Below are 20,363 nucleotides of genomic sequence, written 5' to 3'. Positions count from 1 at the left end.
CAAGTACTGCTCTTTATTCAGGGGATTAGTAATGTAAGCTCTAAAAGGGAAGTCTTTCTGAATAAAGTGTTAGGTGGTGGTTGAAGTAGACTAATTATTTATGATGCTAGAGGTTTTGGCTTAAATAAAAATAAATAAAATAAATAATTCATTTGGTTTTGAGGAATTTAGAGCCTTACAACAGATTGCTTCATGCAATTTCCTAATAATTACTAGACAAGGCAACAAGTTTGCCAGAATCAGTTACATGTGACTTTGTAACTAAACCACAGCTAAACAGAAGATGCTTTCGAGAGATGTTTGTGTGTGTGTGTATATGCAAGAGGGACAAAGGTACACAATACTTAATATTTTTGTGCTTGATTCATCAACAGGACAATTGCATGAATGGCCTTGTGAGGTACATGTCATGTGGAGAGAGAAACCTCGCTGGAGAGAACTGAAAAGATCCTACTTGGCCATGATTAAGTGCTGAACTATTAAATAACCATCCCAAAACACAAAAGCATGAACTAATGGTGTGGATTAAAAACTGTTAAGAAGAGTTAATGGTAATAAGAGGAGAGACTTTCACAGATCCATGGTGAGAGAGATCCAAAAAGGAGGAATCAAAAACACAATTAAATGATTTTTGTGAAATGTTATAGGCCAGTTGCAGTTGCTTAGTCAATAGAGTAGTAGGTTGATTTCACATAGTCCACTTCCAGGAAAAACTCCAGAGGTCAAGCTGTTAACATTCTTCATGGTAACTGCTATAGAATTGTAGTAAACTTGTGAGCATAAAAATAAACCATACAGAAGAGAGACTGCTGGCATTCCACACATTGCAGAAAGGGGTGGTGGAGAGAAATACGTCAGTGCCGCAGCAGCAAAAACTAAAGTACTCACCTTGACATAAATGACAGCGAGTTTACAAGACACTCGAGTATTTACAAGTGTACAACAGCATGCAAATGCATAAGATTACAAAATTATCTGTATGATTAGTTTTTAAGTGATGATAGTCAGAATAATACTACAACCCAGGGAACAGTAGTCAGTGCCGTGTGATGTGGTATTGCTCTGACAGTAGGGGGTCACTGCTTCCCCAACAGTAGGATGATGCGTTATAGAGCCTGATTGCTGTTGCTAGTAAAGACGCAACACTGTTCTTCTCCTGACAGTGCAGGCAGAGTCAGTGTCAGAACAAATCTGGGAGGATATTAGAAGTCCCATATGCTAGCAAAGACTGCCGTTTAAATAATGACTCACTGAAGTAAAATTGCTCTTGCTAGTTCACTTTCTCTCACACACACAATAGACTGTGTGTACCATACCGAATCAGCACACTTTATCAGTCACAAGTGGGAAATTCCAGTGTTACAATGATTATATTTCTCTCCTACTCCAGCTCCGCCATTCTTATTGATAATGAAATCATAACCAGCCATATCATGGTCAACGCAGGCATGTTTAAGTTTGAAGGCCCAGAAGGCGGCCCAGAAGAAGCACCATGGAAATATGGAAATATTTTTCTGTCCATTTTTGCGCAGTTCACTGGGCACTATTGTCATGTTATCAACCACAGATGTCTGTGATCTAGTGATAGCAAATTCAACCATAGCCTGAGAAGCTCAGCACATAAAACTCTAGCAGAGATATTTCATTGTATTAGGGGGAAACAGTATTGTACCTGTAATTTTTAAACATTTATGGAAAAAAAAATAAAGGTCCAAAATTAAAACATTTTGTCACACAGTTACAGTAACCTATTTGGGGAGGCATGGCACCACAAGTGAATGGACTCCAGCTGATCATGCTGAGCCTGAAGGTGCTTCTTTGTTTAGCCCAGATGTCATGCAAAGTATTGTAAGTTACTGTCCATACTGGCCAAGACCCTGCTTTAAAAACATGACCTGGATTATGTGTTGGTTGTATGGCTGGGTGATATACTTCTATAATACTGATATTGTGATTATGAGATCATGAGATCATGGTTAACTTTTATGTTAATTTATAATTAATTAATTAATAATTCTAGAAGCAGCAGTTTAATGATTGTCCAGTGTTTGCAATTTTACAATTGTTTATTGTTAAAATGTTAACAATTTAAATAGTTATAACACAGCTCAAAAGGGAAAATTGGTCCTCAGTCTCAGATATGGCCACATCAATGTACAAGCTGAGATCCGGTTAGAATCGAAAAGAAAACAGTTGAAGTGTGTGTGTGTGTGTGTGTATGTGTGTGAGTGAGAGAGAGAGCGAGTGTGTGTCCGTGCAATGCACCACCAAGTCAAAAGTTTGGAAATGCTTTGGTTTCAACAAAACCTCAGTTGGAAATCATGACAAAAGCACTGCTATAAATGTAATACACCCATGATACAAGTTAGTTCCTGTTATCACTTATGTTATAGCAGCTATAAACAGTCATTTTCTTTTTTTTTTCTTTTCTGATATTAAGAAGACAAAAAAACCCATAGCTTGTCATGTTACTGAGAAACCAGAAACCACAAACTCCTCTGTCCTAAAACCAAATCCTGTCGGTCAGTAGTGAACAGAAGCGTATCAATTTTTATATTTGATAGTGCTTAAATTACACTAAGTGATTGATTAAGCTTGTGGAACCTTTTAAATAAATTCTTACCCACCGCCAATATTAGGAATAGCTGATTTTCATAAGCAAATAGTTATGCTCTGTCTTGCTACAGACCAGTGATTCAAGACTGGAAAGACCCAAACATGGCTTCCTTTAAAACATGACACTATGTGGAACATGAAGATCTTTCTAACTCATCAATTCACTCCTGAATTTCCTTCATTGGGACTTAAACTTGGCTGTAGAGCTTTTCTCTTAACTGTTGAAAGTATCTTTGTTAGATAAGCAGATCAGAGGCATTTAATTCAGGATAGTTTCACCTCCACCAAGTCATGTAACTATGCATTAGAGCAGTTGTTCAGACATACCAGAGGTGTAGATAGACAAAACATTCATCACCATAGGAGTGGCACAACAGGCAGTTTTTACTGGGGTCTCCAGAAGCCTGTCTGTGGAAAAGAATTGTCACTGCTAGAGTCTAGCCACATGCCAAACTTCATCAAGAAGCAGTGAAGCATTTCAAAATATAGTGATGTAAATTGTGTCTTAGTTAAAAAAAAAAAAAATGTACAAGGCTGAATGGAGACATTTGTACCATTCAGTTGACATCTCTCCCTTAAGATATACACTATATGGCCAAAAGTATGTGGACATCTGACCATTACACCATTATGTGCTCATTCCAAACCACTGGCCATTGCTGCTATAACACTGTCTTCTGGTAAGTCGTTCCACACGAATTTGGAGCGTGGATGTGGGGAGTTCTGCCCATTCAGCCACAAGAGAATTAGTGAGGTTGGGCAATGATTTCAAGGGAGAAGACCTGTGCACAGTTGGCATTCCAGTTCATCCCAAAGGTGTTCAATGGGGTTGAGGTCAGGGCTCGGGACACTCGAGTTCTTAAACATGAACCTTGGTAAACCATGTCTTTATGAACCTTGATTTGTGCACAGGAGCATTGTCATGCTGGAACAGGTCGGAGACCTTTATTTCCATGATACTTGTGGCCATGTAGTGTAGTTTATACCAGGGAGTTTGTGGTATTGTATTGTGATTCATATATATTTAAAGTCAGATTTTAAAGGAAAACCTTACTAAAACTTTCTGTTAATACATTTTTGCAAGTGCATTTATATCATATACATACTGTGTTGACATCACCGGGCCACATTCCCTATGTCTACTGAGAACCCCAAATGGACATTATGAAACTTCTGCCACCCCAAGCCTTGAACACTCTGCATTCCATATTTATAATTTAGGAATTATTGCAACAACTGAATGTTGTAATGTATGCCAGTAATATACATGTAACATAAATAACACCTACAGACCTTGCAAAGGGGACTTGTAAATCCTTGTTCAGTAAATGTTTGCACATATTTTTGTCTTTGTTTCCAGTTGTTCCACTGAGTCAGAGTCACTCAGTGTTTGTCTGGGAACGATAGGAGGCAGATGGACGAAGAAATGAGTCAAATTTTATTGTTGCCGCATGGTGAAAGATAGCATGTACAATTTGATAGCATTTAATTTGTAAAATTAAAGTAAATAAATAAAATCACGACTCTATTTGTAAACCAAGCAGCTCCATGGTGGGTCATGACCACTAGTTTGGAAACTTCTGATGTAAGTTGTTTTTCACTGTATTGAGTGAAGTCAGATTATTAAGCCAGTTAATTAAATCACATCCAGTTAATTCTGACTCACTGATACCAAGCTGGGTACTTTATCTTGAGTCATCTTGGTGATTTGTTTAAGACTGTAATCAGTGATTAGTTTACCACTGTGACTGAGTTGTCCCCACCCTTTGTCTACAGTAGGCATGGCTGTTTTGTCCTTGACTTCGAGTGTGACTGCAGTCCAGGCACTAACTTCCAGAGAAGGCAGCTGAGGAAGCAAGCTCCTCAGTGGGCCGTAATGACGAGGAGACAAGTGAAGAAGTGATAAGGAAGGAAGGAGGGAGGAAGAAGATGGGAGCCAATGTTTCCAGCTACCCACACTCATGCTCTCCACGCTTTGGTGGAAACACACAGGCTCAGCAGACATTTATTGGTGGGTATTTAAATAATCAGGCTAGGAAACACTTTGTGGAACTGCGCGTATAATCCATTTTCATTGAAGTACTCATCAGTGAATGTCAGATTGTACCAAATTATATATTCCTCTTGACAGTCCATAGACATTTTCTAAACAGTTAAGACTTTCATAGAACCTCACTCACTGGTTAAACTGTAGATTGAGTGTTTCAGGGCAGCTTTGATTACCAGTGAATAAACACTCTAAAAGTAGAAAAAGAAACTAAATGGATTTAGTTCAGTGCATTGCCAGTTTACGTAGAATGCAGGAAGGATAGCAGAGCTCATAGCTTTTTCTTGATGATTAACCTTGGCCTATGAAGTTTGGTGGCATTTCTGTAATGATTTTTAATTCCCCACTGTGGAAAGTGCAGTTCAATTACCAATGAAATTGAGCTGGAGACTGTGATTAACAGAGTGTCGCCAAAACCATTAAGAGAAGAAACTGCTAATGTGCTACGGAAGCCTACTCAACTGCTTGCTTTTTTGGGAGCTGCTAGTTTTCAGGTCAGCTGAGTTCAAGGAAAATGTGTTCATGCAGCCTAAAAGGTTGGTAATTTTGTATTTCAAGACACAGGAGGCTGGAAGTGAATTGCACTGACCTACCTACATTACATACATAGTATGTTACATATTGTTTTTCAGTAAATTGAATTTAAATGCTTGATTTTATTGAAACACTACTCACAGTACAATACAAACCACTGCAGTCCTCAGAGATGGACATTTTTATTAACTTTTATTTTTTATGTCAAACTCTATTCATTTATATGAAACAAAATTCAGACAAATATGGGGGGGCTGGGGGGCATGCTAATCATACCATTCCTCCCAGAAGGCAACAATCATCTATTGTAAGGCTTATGTAATCATCTACTGTAAGACTTTCATGAGAATCCATCAAAGCTTTATATAAGTTGCAGCTGTTTAAGCCAACCAAGCTCAGGGTTGATTTTCTTCTTGCAACCGTGATATTTTTTTACTGTAACTGTACTTAAGGTAATTATTGCTGTTCAGACTGTTGCAAATATTTTGACACCAATTCAAGTTGGGGACTTACCTACCAAATTTTCTTTCTAGGTTTTAAGGTCTCTGTGAAATGTGAAAACCTAGGGGTCAGTGTTTGGACCTTTTAATATTTATCTGTATGGCCCCTTTGTCATAATGATGCATACAAAAATATAGTAAAGAAAAATCATGCATACAGGCCAGATCACTCAGAAAAGAATACAGGTGTAGTATATAAATTAGAAATTAGTGCGATAGATGGCACACATGATAAAACTTTTACTATGCACAGTAACTGACATGTGTAATGACATTTTAAGGCTAATGAGATGTACAGAGTTATAGCATTATGTTTGTCTGATCCTGTCAGGAACGTCATTGTACTCACAGCAGAGTTACACCTGGGAGCCAAAGCTCTACAGCATGGAGCATGGCGGTCACGACCGCGTTCCCGACCGGAAGAAGAGGAGCTCTGGTCTGGCCACACTCAAGCGCCGCTTCATCCGCCGCCGCAGGGCAAGCCGTTCAGCCGACCATGCCCGGCATATGCGTGAATTGCTCTCAGGCTGGCATGTTTGTGATGCCAATGCCCTAGTTGAGGAGTATGAGGGCACAGCTGCCCTCAAAGAGCTGAGCCTGGCCACGAGCCTGGCCCGGCCTGAAGCTGCCACTCTGCGATCCTGCATGGCCACCCTCTTCCAGCACAAACATTGTGCCGATGTGGACCTGATCTTTCAGGACGCCTGCTTCCCTGCCCACCGTGCCATCCTGGCTGCCCGCTGCCCTTTCTTCAAGAGCTTGCTATCATCCACAGGCTCAGCCAGTTCAAGCTACAATGGACCAGAGGTGCTACTTGATGTGGGCATGGCAGGAATGGATGTCATGTTGTTCTCTGCCCTGCTACATTTCTTGTACACTGGTGAGCTGGGAGGCGCCAACAGAGAGGCGGAAACTCGGCTGAGGAACGTGGATGTCCTCAGGCAGCTTAGTGAGGAGTTTGGCATGCCTAACCCTCTGGAGGAAGACATGAGGATGCTGTTTCACTCCATGTGCTACTACGACTCTGTACTCAGCTTCTGCTCTGAGCCTCAGAGTGTAGAAGCTTGTGATGCTGTAGGAGGGATTAGTGGTGGAGGGATTGCTGGAGTTAGCATTGTAAAAAGTGACCAGTCAGCATCCCCAGAGGAGGACCTGAGAGCCCACAAGGCCGTGCTCTCGGCACGCTCTCCTTTCTTCCGGAACCTTCTGCAGCGCCGTGTCCGAACTGGTGAAGAGCTAACAGAGAGAACATTACAAACACCTACACTCATTGTCCTGGACGAGTCAATCATCCCACGGAAGTATGCCCGCGTCATCCTGCACTGCATGTACACTGATGTTGTAGACCTAGCACTAGTGATGCGTGGCAGTCCCTCAATGGGCAGTCTGAGTGAGACACAGTCCCTGGGGATGAGTAACACTGCTGGCAAGGGTGCTGTCCCCACACGCACAGAGGAAGCCATGGAGCTCTACCACATTGCCCTGTTTCTGGAATTCAGTATGCTGGCACAAGGTAAGTGCTGTTTCATATGCACTAGGGCTGTAACGGCAATGATGCTATCTGTATCTGCTTAGTGTGCCAGATATCTGTATCTGTAAATCTGTTGTTTAGTTTGTTTGTTTTTAATTACATTAAATATGAACCCTACCACTATGCCTTTAAAAACACTGGGGTGAAAAAAAAAAACTAGAGGTAGAAATGGTCTGCATGGTCTTTGAATTCTGGCTATGTCCACATGAAACTAAAAAAACTTTTGCAACTCATGCAAACTCATGCAACTTATGTTCCCCAGGATCCCAGTCCAAAAACACACCTCTAGTCTCAACCTTTCTGGCAAGCATTCTAAAAAAATGAGTAGTGTGTCTCCTATTTATATCGCTCTAAAACATACCGTCTTCTCATTCTGAATAGTGTATTCATATACCGTTACATCCCTAATAGGTGTTTGCACAAAGATTGGTCCAGCAGGATTATGCCAGTCAAGTGACATGAGATGGAAGGATAATGATACAGTATAAGTTTTCTATTTTAAAGCTGTACTGAGTATGTTGAGTGAGTTTAAGGAATGTCAGGGTCTTGTGTTGGTGAAATTTTTATTGTATGAAGTCCATCTGACGTAGTTTATTCTCTTTCTACAACTCACTGGCTACGCAAACATTTTAGCAAATAATGGGTTTTCCCAAAAAAATAAAAGTGACTGTTACTGCTTAGTCATCAAGGGATTGTTTTTCCTGTAACACCAAGCTGAGAATAGATTTCAGGGACTGACATCAGATTTTTACGATTTAGAATCCTGTGGAGACCTTTGGGGGCTTAATGCTGAAACAAAAGCTCTTTTATAGCTGTCTCCAACTTTCTACTTTTAGCCCACTCAGTATTTCCATATGGCCTTATTCTTTGGTTGTCACTTTTTTTCACATTTATTAGACTACATTTCCAAAACTAAAGCTACTTTCATTGTCCCCCTGCCATTTTCTCTTTCTCTGTTCTGCTCAATAATTTCCGAGTTCTGGTTTCTGTTAGCTTATTGTTTATTCAAGCTTGACCTGTAGCAGTAGGTCAGTGCACAGGCCTGGTAGGAGTCTCGTCTATGTGAAAAGTCTCCCTCCCGATGCTCCTTTTTTTTGTGTGTGTAATTATTTAAAGAAATAAGATTTGATCCATTTTTGTTCCATTCATGAGGTTGCATTGAGGCTTTCTTTGCTGTAGATCCCAGCTTATTGCCTGTGTTATTTTTGTGCCAGAAAAATGAATACAACTCATAGTAGCTCTCCATCTGTAAATGATTTTAAAAAAAAAAAAAAAAAAAAAGAATACACTTTTTCACAAGCCTGTGTTGCGCTTACCATTGAATAAATAAATGAGCAATACAGAAAGGTTGGATACATTTTCAGAATTGTTGGGTTCACGGGTTTATATCTTTTGCTGAAAGATTTTGCATTTTCTAAGTTAATGCTTTTTTTGGTCAATATTTTCATGCTTTTGAAGATGAGATGTAACTTTACTTTCATTGAATTAGTGAGTGATAAGCTGCTATTCATGATCACTTCAAAGGCGCTGTCACTGACAGGTAATATATTACTTTTGTGGATAAGGATAAGCAACAGTGAGATTGCGTTCCCTCAGTGGGACTTTTTTGCATTTATTAAAGCACTCAAAATTTGATGATGCACATGTTCGAGTAGAATCCATTAAAGATTAGAAGGCATTGACAGGCAAAGGACAAACCAGATAAAATAACAGAATTTTGCTTTGCTTAAACACTTCTCTGTTCAGTTGGCACAGGTAATCTATCTCTTTTGATTTGATTTAGAATAATACAGTTGCAAATTAGATTTTTTTTCTTTCTTTCTTTTTTTTTTATTTCCAATTCACGTTTTTATTCTTGGGTCACAATAACAAAAACCTCATCTTTGCTATAGAAACATGATCACTAAAAATGGTTTGGTGTTTCGCATTTAGAATATCTTTATGGCCCAGCAAAGAGTGAAATAAAGGTCTGAGCAAAACTGTGACTTCAGGGCATGTTAGGCAGCCAGTGACTAAATGAATTTCAGCTGGCTTGAAAGGTTTTTCTGGGTGTTATCTAGTAGCTTATTATGTTTGACAAATTTATGTAATGTAAGCATACAGTATATTAAAAGAAGATTCTATAGTGCGAGTACTAGAGTTCTAGGGGTGTAACAATACGGTGCATCATATACCGTTCGATACAAGGCAAGGTATTGTGTATCAACCCCCCACACACACACACACACACACACACACACACACACACACACACACACACACACACACACTTCTCTGCTGCATTCAGGCAGCCTTTCTGAATGCAGCATTAATTAGTCATTAGTCATTTAATGTTACAATCTGATGCATAGCTTTGTTTCATTATGTGCTGCTGAAAGGATCGTGCAAACACTATTTTTAATTATTATTATTAAGTTGGAATAATTATACCTTTATAATGTTGAATGGTTTAATCAGTTGAAATTGGAAACCTAAGAGACCTACTCATTTCTGCTGTATTGGAAATGTATGGAGATCGTATTGAATTTTGTGTATTGTTACACCCTTACAGAGTTCATGTCTGAGACTGTTAGTTGTCAAATGAGTTCATGGTCTTTAGTCTCTCATGTCTCTCATATTGAACTATATATTTTATGTACATGGCTTCACATCGTGTATAGATGGTGTTCCTGAGTGGTGGTGTGTTAAACAATTTCTGCTTTCTAGATTTCAGATTCAAATTAGTTCACACGTTGCCTAAAGCTTAGCTTTTTGTCTGTCAAGTATAAAAAGTACTCAAGTATAAAAAGGACCTGTGACTTATGATGACTAATATGCAGTCATGCTTAGGATAGCTAAGTGTTTATACATTCGTAAAAAGTAGATGCTATGAGATCACACTCAAGTAAAGTACAAAGTATTTACTCAATAACTCTGTAATCTCTCCCCAGTTAATGATTATTAAAATTCCCCTTAATTTTCATGCACCAAGGAGGGATTTTAGAAAAAAATGACTTTGGAGAGCAAGCAAGAGAGTGTGGATAGAGGAAAGCAATTTATATTAATTCTTTTTATTCCTTAGATGTCTGGAAATTACATGGACAGGCCATTTCAAACTAACACACATGGAAACACACACACAGCTCAAACCACTGCACTTCCACCACTTTTTACTGTTAAATATTTTTTTTAGCCAAAATGTTTTTGAGGAGGAAAAAACAACAAATTTGATGAACTGATTTAGCTCATTTATTATTTTAAATATGTAAGATTTTGGGGCTTCATTTTTTATATACAGAGCATGATTCTTTCTTAGCCAAGATGACCAAAGGTCACATGTCAACAATTTTTTTTTTTTTGGCTGTCAGTCATGTCAGGCACTTATTTTGAAAGACTTTTATAATAAATAATACACTAAAAGCTACTGGCACCCAAGCAATTCATGTCTTCACGTGCAGACCAAGCTCTAATAATTTTTTTTAACCTGTGTGATGTGTATTTACTGGCGGTTAACTAGCCATCAAACCGTGTGCTAATGCTACCTGCATTATATTAGAGCACATTACATTTGTACAGTAGCAGCAAGCAACTGTTCTAATACATCAACATTTTCGTATTGTCATTCTGATTTTTTGACACATTCTATTCAGCAGGTTAAAGCAATTTTTGGTCCAATTTCTGATTTTCAATTCTGCTTCCGTAAATTTTGGAGGAATATTGCTCCAGATTGAAGCCTAATGTTAATACCGGTCACACAGGCATATATATTGTGTATGCAGCACTTTTTAAAGGTTTATATAGTCTTGTGAATCCCAGTGAGCTAATGGGGAACAGAGGCAGCTTTCATCTTTCTGGCATGACCTCCAAAGCAAACCTCCAAAGAAAAAGCAAGGTTTTACCCTTCAAAGGTTGTATATATATATATATGTGTGTGTGTGTGTGTGTGTGTGTGTGTGTGTGTGTGCGCGTGCGCGTGCGCGTGCTGTGTGCCAGCTGTTGTGGGAGATACAGAGTTGGGGAATGTGTTAAAAGCAGATAATGGAAGGATTATTGGCATAGAGGTAGGAGACAGAATGCAATAAATGTAAAGGCAAGTGGGAGGTGGATAGATTGAGGAAGAAAAAGGAGAGAATCCATTTATTTCACTTCAGCGTGTTACTAACGATGAAGGCAAACCCTGATTTTACCTTCATCAATTTAAACAGTCACTTGAGGAGTGAAGACCTCCTCTGCATCTACTCTACACCACTTTAATACAGAAAATCAGTCTTTAGATGCAACGCGATTGCTTATTTTGCAAATTTATGCAGGAAATGTAAATATATGTTTGTGATTTGAAGCAGCGAATTTCCACTCACATCAAGCGGTATGTATATTGGGTTCATTATTCCCCATAAACGTGAACTGCATTCCTAATCCAGTTTTATATCATTTATGCCACGTCCTCGTTTCAGTGTTTCTAGCATTTGAAGATGAAACTCTTTCATGTTGTTACTGCAAAACTCTCCAAATCTATCTGACTGAACTAGATCCTCACCTCTGCCCAGCAAAAATATTAGCTGTTAAAATGGAATCAGAAAGTAAGGTATGCTGATTGAGCATGAAAGTGCTGCGGTGGCGATAAAAATCCCCTGAAGTCAGGTGATCGCATGGTGCTTTCAACATCCAGCTCTGGCCCAGGGAGGTGACATTTAAAAACTCTGCTCTGCTATTGCCAGCAGTTGACAGACAGAGAGGTGTGTGTGTGCGTGTGTGTCGGTGTACACGCCTGTCTGCCTGTCTCTTTGACATCAACTTTACAATACTTCCAATTAACTTATTTTGGCTCGTGTGCCCATAAACAGTATATACATGTTTTAACATGATTACCCCTTTGCCTGCCTTCTTCATATTTTTTCTGCATGAGCTGACAGCTTATGTAGCCTCACACCCCTTGTTATCAGTAGTTACTTTGAATACATTAACTACCAGCAGTGTGCATTCCTCTTCTCCGCAGTAGCAGTGCTGGAGAATGAGGCACAGGAATGAGGATGTTGACGGGAAGGTGTAAAGAATTCAAAGGCATTGCTGTGGTTTGGTAGTTAATGCAGTTGATGACACTTCTGGTACAGTATGCACCCTGCCTGTAGAAATGTTTAGGGGTGGGGTCAGACAAGTGGGAGGGCTTTGGCTGGGATATCATTTCCCACTCTGCTGAAGTCTTGGTGGATGCCAGCTGTTTGGATTGATTAATTTATAGTGTTTATATTAATTATTGATTTTCTCCTCAGTAGGGTTGGAATGTCTAAACACCCCACGATTGATTCTATTAAATTTTGATTCATGATGCCACCTTATGATTATAAAATGATTTTTTTTTATTCACTGTGATGCATATCATTTTTTAATACCTAAAATTTTTGTTATTAACTTAAAGATGTTTTTGTAATTTCATCATTTATTGGATGATTGGACCTTCATTTACACACTGCAGTGTTATGCTGCCCTGGCTTTGTGTGTTTGCACAGGCAGCTGTTGGGTGGATGAGTCTCTGCCCTGCTGGTGATAACATCAGCAGAGGCCCGTGGTGCAGAAAGCATTAGCCTTTGAAAAGCTCTGGATTATCACCGAGTTGGTGGTGTTACCACTACATGCAGCGATACCCAGGTGTTGAGCTGTGGGTGCTCTGTGCTGGGGCTCTGCAGACAGCTCAGGCTGATCTTATCTCTCCCCTCCAAACCCATCTGCCCTTGAGAAGTTCATGTTTGAAGGATGCACATGTTAGAAGATTTAAAATGGAAAAATTCAACCATCTGAAGGGGACAATAGTATGCAGGCTGAGATTATACCCTTCACCTTTGCAGAAAATGTGGAAAATAAAACTGTCTCTCTCTCCCTCTTTCTGTCCAGGCTGTGAGGATATCATTGTGGAGAGCATCTCTTTGGAGTCACTGATCTCCATTCTGAAGTGGAGTTCTCAGCCTTATGGCTCAAAATGGGTCCACAGACAGGCCATGCATTTCCTTTGTGAGGAGTTCAGCCAGGTCATGACCTCAGATGTGCTCTATGAGCTCACCAAGGATCAACTGCTTATAGCCATTCAGTCAGACTATCTGCAGGTATGGCTCTACAGCTTTCTCCTCTCTGATGACTGTAGCATATAGAAGCTCACCTTTCAGGGTGAGATCAAGTCTAAACATTTAAACCTCACAGTTTTATGTTGGATGGCTGGTTCTGATTATATATGTTGACCTAAAAAGTCACAGATTTCCATTTAAAACACATACTTTGTATTGTCATACCTCAGTTTAGTGATGTCACTAAATAACCTCCACTTCTTTGGAGCAATTACGTTTGACATGGAAACTTTTTCCTGCCGAACCTGTCCGAAGTTAGCTAATGCTAATGTTGATCAAATTGAATTTGATGGTTATGGTATGTTTACTGCTAAATAAACCACTTGGAGTATAGCAGCTTAAAATTGTGTCCAAGATCCTGAAGTCCTTTTTGTCTGCTTGTGATAAAAGGCAAGCTAGTTTACTAGCAGTTAAATAACCTACTAGCTAATTTAGCTAAGTTAGCTAATGTTAGTGTTAGTAGGCTATACTTTGTGGCAAGGACATGGGGTTTTTCCAAATTGCATATTTATGTATATTCATAGGACCTGGTACATTTAAGGAGAGTAAATGTGTGGAGATGTACATTTCTCAATGGGCAGTAAAAATAACATTAAACAACTTGTTAAGTCTTCACTGATTATTTTAGTTGTTTATTATGTTGAGGGGAACTTTAACAGCAGTGTTTTATTCATATGCTCTTATTCATAGTTCATGGTATACAGTGGGGTCCAAAAATCTGAAACCACTAATGAAAATGCTTCTATTTTGCATTCTTTTCTAATTTTATGCAATTTTCATTACAAATTATAGTTGAGTGAAAAGTAGAATCTTAGAAATATGTACTTGAATGTCTGTACACTACAATGTGTGCAGTATAATAGCGTGAGCTGATGACCCATTTTCCTATTTTAATTACTGTGCATCTCCTAGAGAGAAGCTGTCTGTACTACTTAAGTGCTAATGCAAAAAAAAAAAAAAAATTCTCATATTACAACATGCTCCGATTTAAGCCACACTGTTGAGTTGGGGCTTAAATACAGATTTGAAACCCTTTTTGATACCTCATGTAAACAGGCTAGTAAACTACAAGGTAGATTCATGCAAAGACGTCCGCAGTTTTCAGGTATTCAAGGTAGGTCACAGGGCCAGACATTCAGTAGATGGAGGAGCCACTGTGTGAGCTAAAGTGGTGTGTCTGCTCCAGTCTGTCATTATAGTCTCAAATCCTTCAGCCCATCTTTGTGAAATATGAGTGTGGTAATATTCCTGTGCTGTGCCTCACTCTCTCCCCATCCTCTGTTTCACAGGCGAGCGAGCAGGACATTTTGAAGTATGTGATTAAGTGGGGCGAGCACCAGCTCATTAGGAGGATGGCTGACCGAGGTGAGATTGCAGGTCCCATTGACCCTCAATTCACTGCATATTTTCACCTCAAATATATGCCCTCTTAGTCTCTATAATACACAGCAATGACAGATGTATAGTCATAAGGACTTGTTCCTATTAAGGCATATACTATACAGTACACAGCATATAGTCATTGCAAACTGTTTATACGTATAACACCATTTTGTTTTTGTGCGCTTCAGAGCCCAATCTACTGAGCAGTACGGCTCACAGTGTGAATAAGCGTGGAGTGAAGAGAAGAGATCTGGATATAGAAGAACTGAAGGAGATTTTGTCTCCTCTGCTGCCTTACATCCGCATGGAACACATTCTCCCAGCCAATAGTGACGTCCTCACTGACGCAGTGAGTGTTCGTTGTATGTGTATATGTAGTGATTTTAGATTGTGTGAAAGTACAGACTGATGAGGCAAATCAGGTCCCCACACGACCTTTTTAGTCTCTCTCATGCGGCTAGTTATTGACTGCTGAATGAAGGTTTTTGTGGAAGAACTGTAGGAAGCCAAGATTGGTTTGCTGAGATGGCTGTGCTTTTTGCAGATGAAGCGTGGCTTGATCAGCACTCCTCCATCAGACATGCTGCCCACAGCAGAGGGAGGCAAAGCAAATGCCTGGCTTAGGCAGAAAAACACAGGCATTTACGTGCGTCCACGTCTCTTCTCTCCCTATGTGGACGAGGCAAAGGTAGGCCTGCTTTCTGCCTTATCTCTCACATTTTTTTCTCAATATATAAATCATGATTTGTTATCAATTATTTAAATTAATTAAACAATTTGGGAATAAAACAAATTTATTGTACTTTGATGTTGGTTGATATTATTATTATTATTATTATTATTATTAACAGGCTTTTCACTCAAATTGTTCATTATAAACTTGTATTTCTTCCTTACAAAATCCCTAAATCAGAATACTTTTTAATAGACCCAGGCCTGTTTGCACCAAAAGTTTTGGTCATGTGAAAGCTAGGAACCCAGGAACCGATCTCTGGTCCACTTAATGTCGGTGGTTGAAGTGAACTCTGAGGTGAACTGTACCATGTGTAAAAGCATCCACTCCTAGCACGAGCAACCAGTTTGTATAAGCACCAAGGTTTTACCACCTGAATGGCTGATCAGTGTTAAGCCAAAGTTTAAAAAAAGAAGAAAAAAAAAAAAAAGAATAATTAGGTACATAGTATATTCATTAAACAAACATATTAATAAGAAGATTAATAAGGGCATATACCTGTCACCATTTATTTGACAAGGATTTTGCCCACAGCAGAAGTGACTAAGTTGCAGTTGGGAAGCAGTTCATCTGTGTCAAAAGGACAAATGTGATGATAAAGCTGTCCCCCAGCAAATGAGCCCAGAATCAACCCTGGTTACAAACCTGAGCATTCAGGCTAAATAAGTGCTAAATATAAACAATAAATAAATAATGACACCACAGCATAAACCAGTCAGTAAACACTGACAAACATTAGCTATGCTCACCAATATCATAGTCTATTATGTTTTAATTTTCCAGGCAGCCAAAAATTGTGATCACAATTAAAGTAGTGTGTGTGTGTGTGTGTGTGTGTGTGTGTGTGTGTGTGTGTGTGTGTGTGTGTGTGTGTGTGTGTGTGTGTGTGTGTGTGTAGTCGGTCCTTGAGGAGATGATGGTGGAACAGACAGATCTGGTACGACTGAGAATGGTGCGCATGTCTAATGTGCCAGACACCCTGTACATGGTCAATAACGCAGTGCCCCAGTGCTGTCACATCATAAACCACCAGCAAATCACTGGCAACCAAACCACTGCCCCGTCTGTTGTGGCCAACGAGATACCAGGTGAGTGATCGTTCCAAGTCACGCTCATAGGCAAAGCATTTACAACAGAGTGATTACTACAGATGTTTAGAGGATGTGACTTTGAAAGTGATGTTCTGTCAAGTTCCCTTATTAGAAGAGACACATAAAGGAACTGAGAGTCATTCAGTGGAAAATGACTCTCTGACCATGTGTGATCATGTGAAGGAACATGATTGTCAAAACGATCAGAAAGTCAAAAGCATTATTTCATTGAGAAAGATTGAGGGATTCTGCAAGTGTTTGTGATCATTGATGCAACCTTTGAAGTCCTTCCTATTTATATTTGCATGTGTGTGTGACAGTGCCCAGCTTGGCAGTGGTTAGAGAGATGATTTCCAGGCTACAGGAGCTCAGGCACACAGATCAGGTCCAGAGAGCCTATGCTCTGAACTGTGGGGAGGGAGCCACAGTGAGCTATGAGCTTCAGCTCCGTGTTCTCAGAGAGTTTGGCCTACCGGACGGAGCCGCAGAGTTGCTGCAGGTGAGTCCGTTAGAGCACCCAAAAATGATCTAATTGTTAAAGCTGTCGGAATTGAAATGACTGGCTGTGTAATGTCCTCATCTTTTGCATGTCCTGTGCTGGCAGAACCCGCACAAGTTCTTTCCGGAGGAGCGTTTTGGAGATGAGAGTCCTCTCCTTAGTCTGAGAGCAGTTGGCCGTTGCAGAGTGAATAGCTCCCCTGCTATGGACACCATGTTTACAGAATTGGAGAGTTTTGGTAGTCTTAACCCTCCTCTCCCTCCTCCACCTCCCCCATATCATGCCATGTCAGCTCAGGCCCAGCACAGAGTAGCCTGGGGCTCGAGGGTGGCAGTGCCGCCCCCCTCTCGCTCCTTCTCCTACCCCTGTAACCACACACTGCTCCAGCAGAGAGGCTCCTCCATGCCCAAATCCAGCAACCCAGCACACCAGGCTCCCGACTACAGCATGGCTCAGAGCATGGGGAAAACACTTAACGCAGAGTCATGTGGGGTGAGTGTCACACAGATGTCGGCATCTCGCACAGATACAGCGTTTTAAATGTTTAAATTTCTTTGAGTACTGAGCAGTATTGTGTTTACTACTTATCATTTCCTCTAAGCTTCCTCTAAGGTTACGTAATCATTCTGTAAAACCAAAATGTCCAACCAATCCCTGGTGATGAGCCAAATGCAGGATGAGGTATTGTGGCCGTGTTTTGACGAGAGGTGGTCTGAGAGCCAGTGCAAAATTAAATTAACTACATTTTTTTAGTAGCAGAGTAGTAGGGTTGTTCTATTTTACAGTACTTTTGTACAGTACTTTTGTACTCCTTTTGTTTTAAGGAGTTAAATAGGTTTATCAACCAAATACCATCGATGTACCCCAGGAAAACCCCTAGAAAAGAAGGGCTTCTCTGCGGTTCGTTGGATGGCTAGGTTTCTTGTGTTGGTATGGAAAGTCTGCAGAAGTATGGAATTTAAAGATACTCATTTTCAGGTCTAGGAAAAGTATGGAAATTCACAGAACATGGAGAAACTACCAATAATTTGTTTAACTAAAGTAATATACTCTCATGGTTCTGAATCCATTGTCTTTAGCAGTCTAAAGCAGATCCCATTTCATGTTTTTCTATAATATTGTTAATGACATTTATGAAAACAGAAAGACTGGAAAGTTCCTATCTTGCCAAAGGGTATGATTCTATAATCATCTTCCTCAGATGAAGTCACATCAAAAATGCGGTAGTTTTGTTTAAACATACAACAAAATGCCCACACTACCCATTATTACTATGCATTTGGTTACTACATTTGCATATGGGAAGTGGTAGCTCAGTGGTTAAGACACTGGACTTCTGATCAGAAGGTTGAGAGTTCAGATCCTGGCAGCTTGGTGGTGCTAGGATCTGAACTCTCAACCTTCTGATCAGAAGTCCAGTCCATGTATATATGATGTGGAGCCAACTAATAATGAAGTACCTCCTACTGTTCTGAAAAACCATTAACATTCCAGGATTTCAGAAGTCCGTTTCAGACGGTTCAGAAGCAATTTTGATCAAACATACACCAGGCTTTGTAGCAGCAATCAGATATTTGTACTTTTCTTTCATGAATAATGAGATCTATGAATTTTGCAATGCATTTAGCACGGTTTGTTTTTTGTATTTCCACTCTCACCAGTGTTATGTGTTCATGAATTTAGAAATATGCCTGTAAAAGACATGATTATACTTAATACTAACTGAATTTTCCCATTTTAGAGTCTGGAACCTCTGATTAGTGATTATATGCCAGACATCGCTCTCGGAGTGTCCACTATGACTCTGTCGGAGCATGGCAAAGCTCAGGACACCACTCTTCATTCTCTTCCCAACATGAGCTCTACTGTCCCCCACTACCCACCTGGACCGTGCCCCAGCGGACGATATTCTCTCACTCAACTTTCCCACAAGAGACATGTCTCTAAACAAAAAGCAGAGCCTCCATCTGAATATCCAGACCTTTATGACTTGCCTAATCAAGACAGTCTTGTATCTAGCCTTCCTCCTCAGGCCACCTACACGGGTCCAGACTTGTACGGACAGCGCAGAGGGCCATGCAATAACATAACCCTCTCATGTCTCCCTGACACTTTGTCAGTTCACACCCAGGCAAGGCTAGGACAGCCATCTGACTCCCTTCATTTGGATGTCTTGGGTCAAAGGTTGGATTTGGACCATGCCTCCTCTGGAGTATCCTCAGTAGGGGGAGCATTTGTGCCCAGTGGGCGCTCAATAAATGACTCGGACCTGACATGTGGTCTTGGACCTTCAAAAGGAGGTGCCGAGTCGTATGAGGAGCACAGCTCAGTTCCAGATGGGACAGGGGACATAAGGGAGGCCTCTGGAGGAGCTGGACACCACAGGAACGGTAGTGAAGAAACAGGAATAGGCCGGGATCACAGGTCACCCAATAAGCCAGAGTACCAGTATAAGAAATCTGCACTTTAAATCCGATAATGAAAAGTCATGGACTTCGACAAAGACTGTTAAAACCTAACTTTATTAAACAAGTGCTGAGTTTCAGTGTAGTCTTGCAGGTAGCTATATTTCCCTTCCATTACAGCTTGTTAGAAAGGACTAGAAAGGAATCAGTCCTTTCAGAAAGTTGTGGAATTTTTGGCAGGAGTTGCTTAACAGTGAATGGATTTTCATAAGAGTTTGCATTTGTGTATGTAGTAATGCAGAGGGTTTTGTGTCTCTTCTTTATTTTAATGGATTCTCCTGGATACCAAAATTCATTAGAGTCTGTGACTAATATATTAACTGATGAAGGTAACATCAATAAAATATGCCTCCTGTTAAAAATGGGAATCAAATCAGCTCCTAGATGAATGTCAAAAAAAAAATTTGCCAGTCAAAAATTTGGACACCTACTCATAGGGTTTTCTCCATCTTGTTTATACTATTTTACAATAATAATGAAGACATCGACACTAAGTAATAACACATTGAATTATACAGTACCCAAGAAAAGTGTTAGACAAATCAAAACTAGTTTATATTTTATATTTTAAAATTCTTAACAGTATTCCTGATTCAGCATTGTGCATTCTTGGCAAATTTCACAACTAGTTTCGTGAGGGAGATTCCCAAATAAGCTGAGCATTTCTTCTTGTAGGCTGATTTCTTTTAAATGGAAACTTGTTTGGGGAAACATCACTTTAATTAAAAATAACTTGTTTAGGGGTAAAAAGAACATTTAAAATACATTTTGATTCAGAAATACATCTATACATGGGCATTAACTTCAATATTTACATTTATCTTTGAAGCAAATATCAACCATAAGCCTTCATCAGAATGTCTTTATGA

At 39.8% G+C, this 20,363-nt stretch overlaps 1 protein-coding gene across 5 annotated transcripts in view; it reads left to right on the top strand.

The window, feature by feature from the left end:
- LOC113538709 (BTB/POZ domain-containing protein 7) overlaps positions 1-20,263 on the top strand; it is a 28,532-nt gene extending 8,269 nt beyond the window's left edge. For 3 of the 5 annotated variants that reach the window (XM_034307936.2, XM_026933994.3, XM_026933995.3), the window contains exons 2-11: positions 4,393-4,627; positions 6,029-7,210; positions 13,097-13,305; positions 14,613-14,688; positions 14,895-15,055; positions 15,251-15,394; positions 16,338-16,527; positions 16,851-17,029; positions 17,135-17,521; positions 18,771-20,263. In XM_034307936.2, the coding sequence (XP_034163827.2) occupies positions 4,546-4,627; positions 6,029-7,210; positions 13,097-13,305; positions 14,613-14,688; positions 14,895-15,055; positions 15,251-15,394; positions 16,338-16,527; positions 16,851-17,029; positions 17,135-17,521; positions 18,771-19,499 (3,339 nt within the window). In that variant the 5' untranslated portion in view covers positions 4,393-4,545 and the 3' untranslated portion in view covers positions 19,500-20,263. The remainder of the gene's footprint in view (positions 1-4,392; positions 4,628-6,028; positions 7,211-13,096; positions 13,306-14,612; positions 14,689-14,894; positions 15,056-15,250; positions 15,395-16,337; positions 16,528-16,850; positions 17,030-17,134; positions 17,522-18,770) is intronic. The other 2 variants (XM_034307937.2, XM_026933996.3) reach the window with 1 other exon arrangement.
- The last annotated feature ends 100 nt before the right edge of the window (positions 20,264-20,363 follow it).

The sequence above is a fragment of the Pangasianodon hypophthalmus genome, chromosome 10, assembly GCF_027358585.1.
Source record: "Pangasianodon hypophthalmus isolate fPanHyp1 chromosome 10, fPanHyp1.pri, whole genome shotgun sequence".
Lineage (NCBI taxonomy): Eukaryota > Metazoa > Chordata > Actinopteri > Siluriformes > Pangasiidae > Pangasianodon > Pangasianodon hypophthalmus.
Note: the sequence above shows the minus strand (reverse complement) of the source record. Positions and strands in the feature narration are given on the sequence as shown.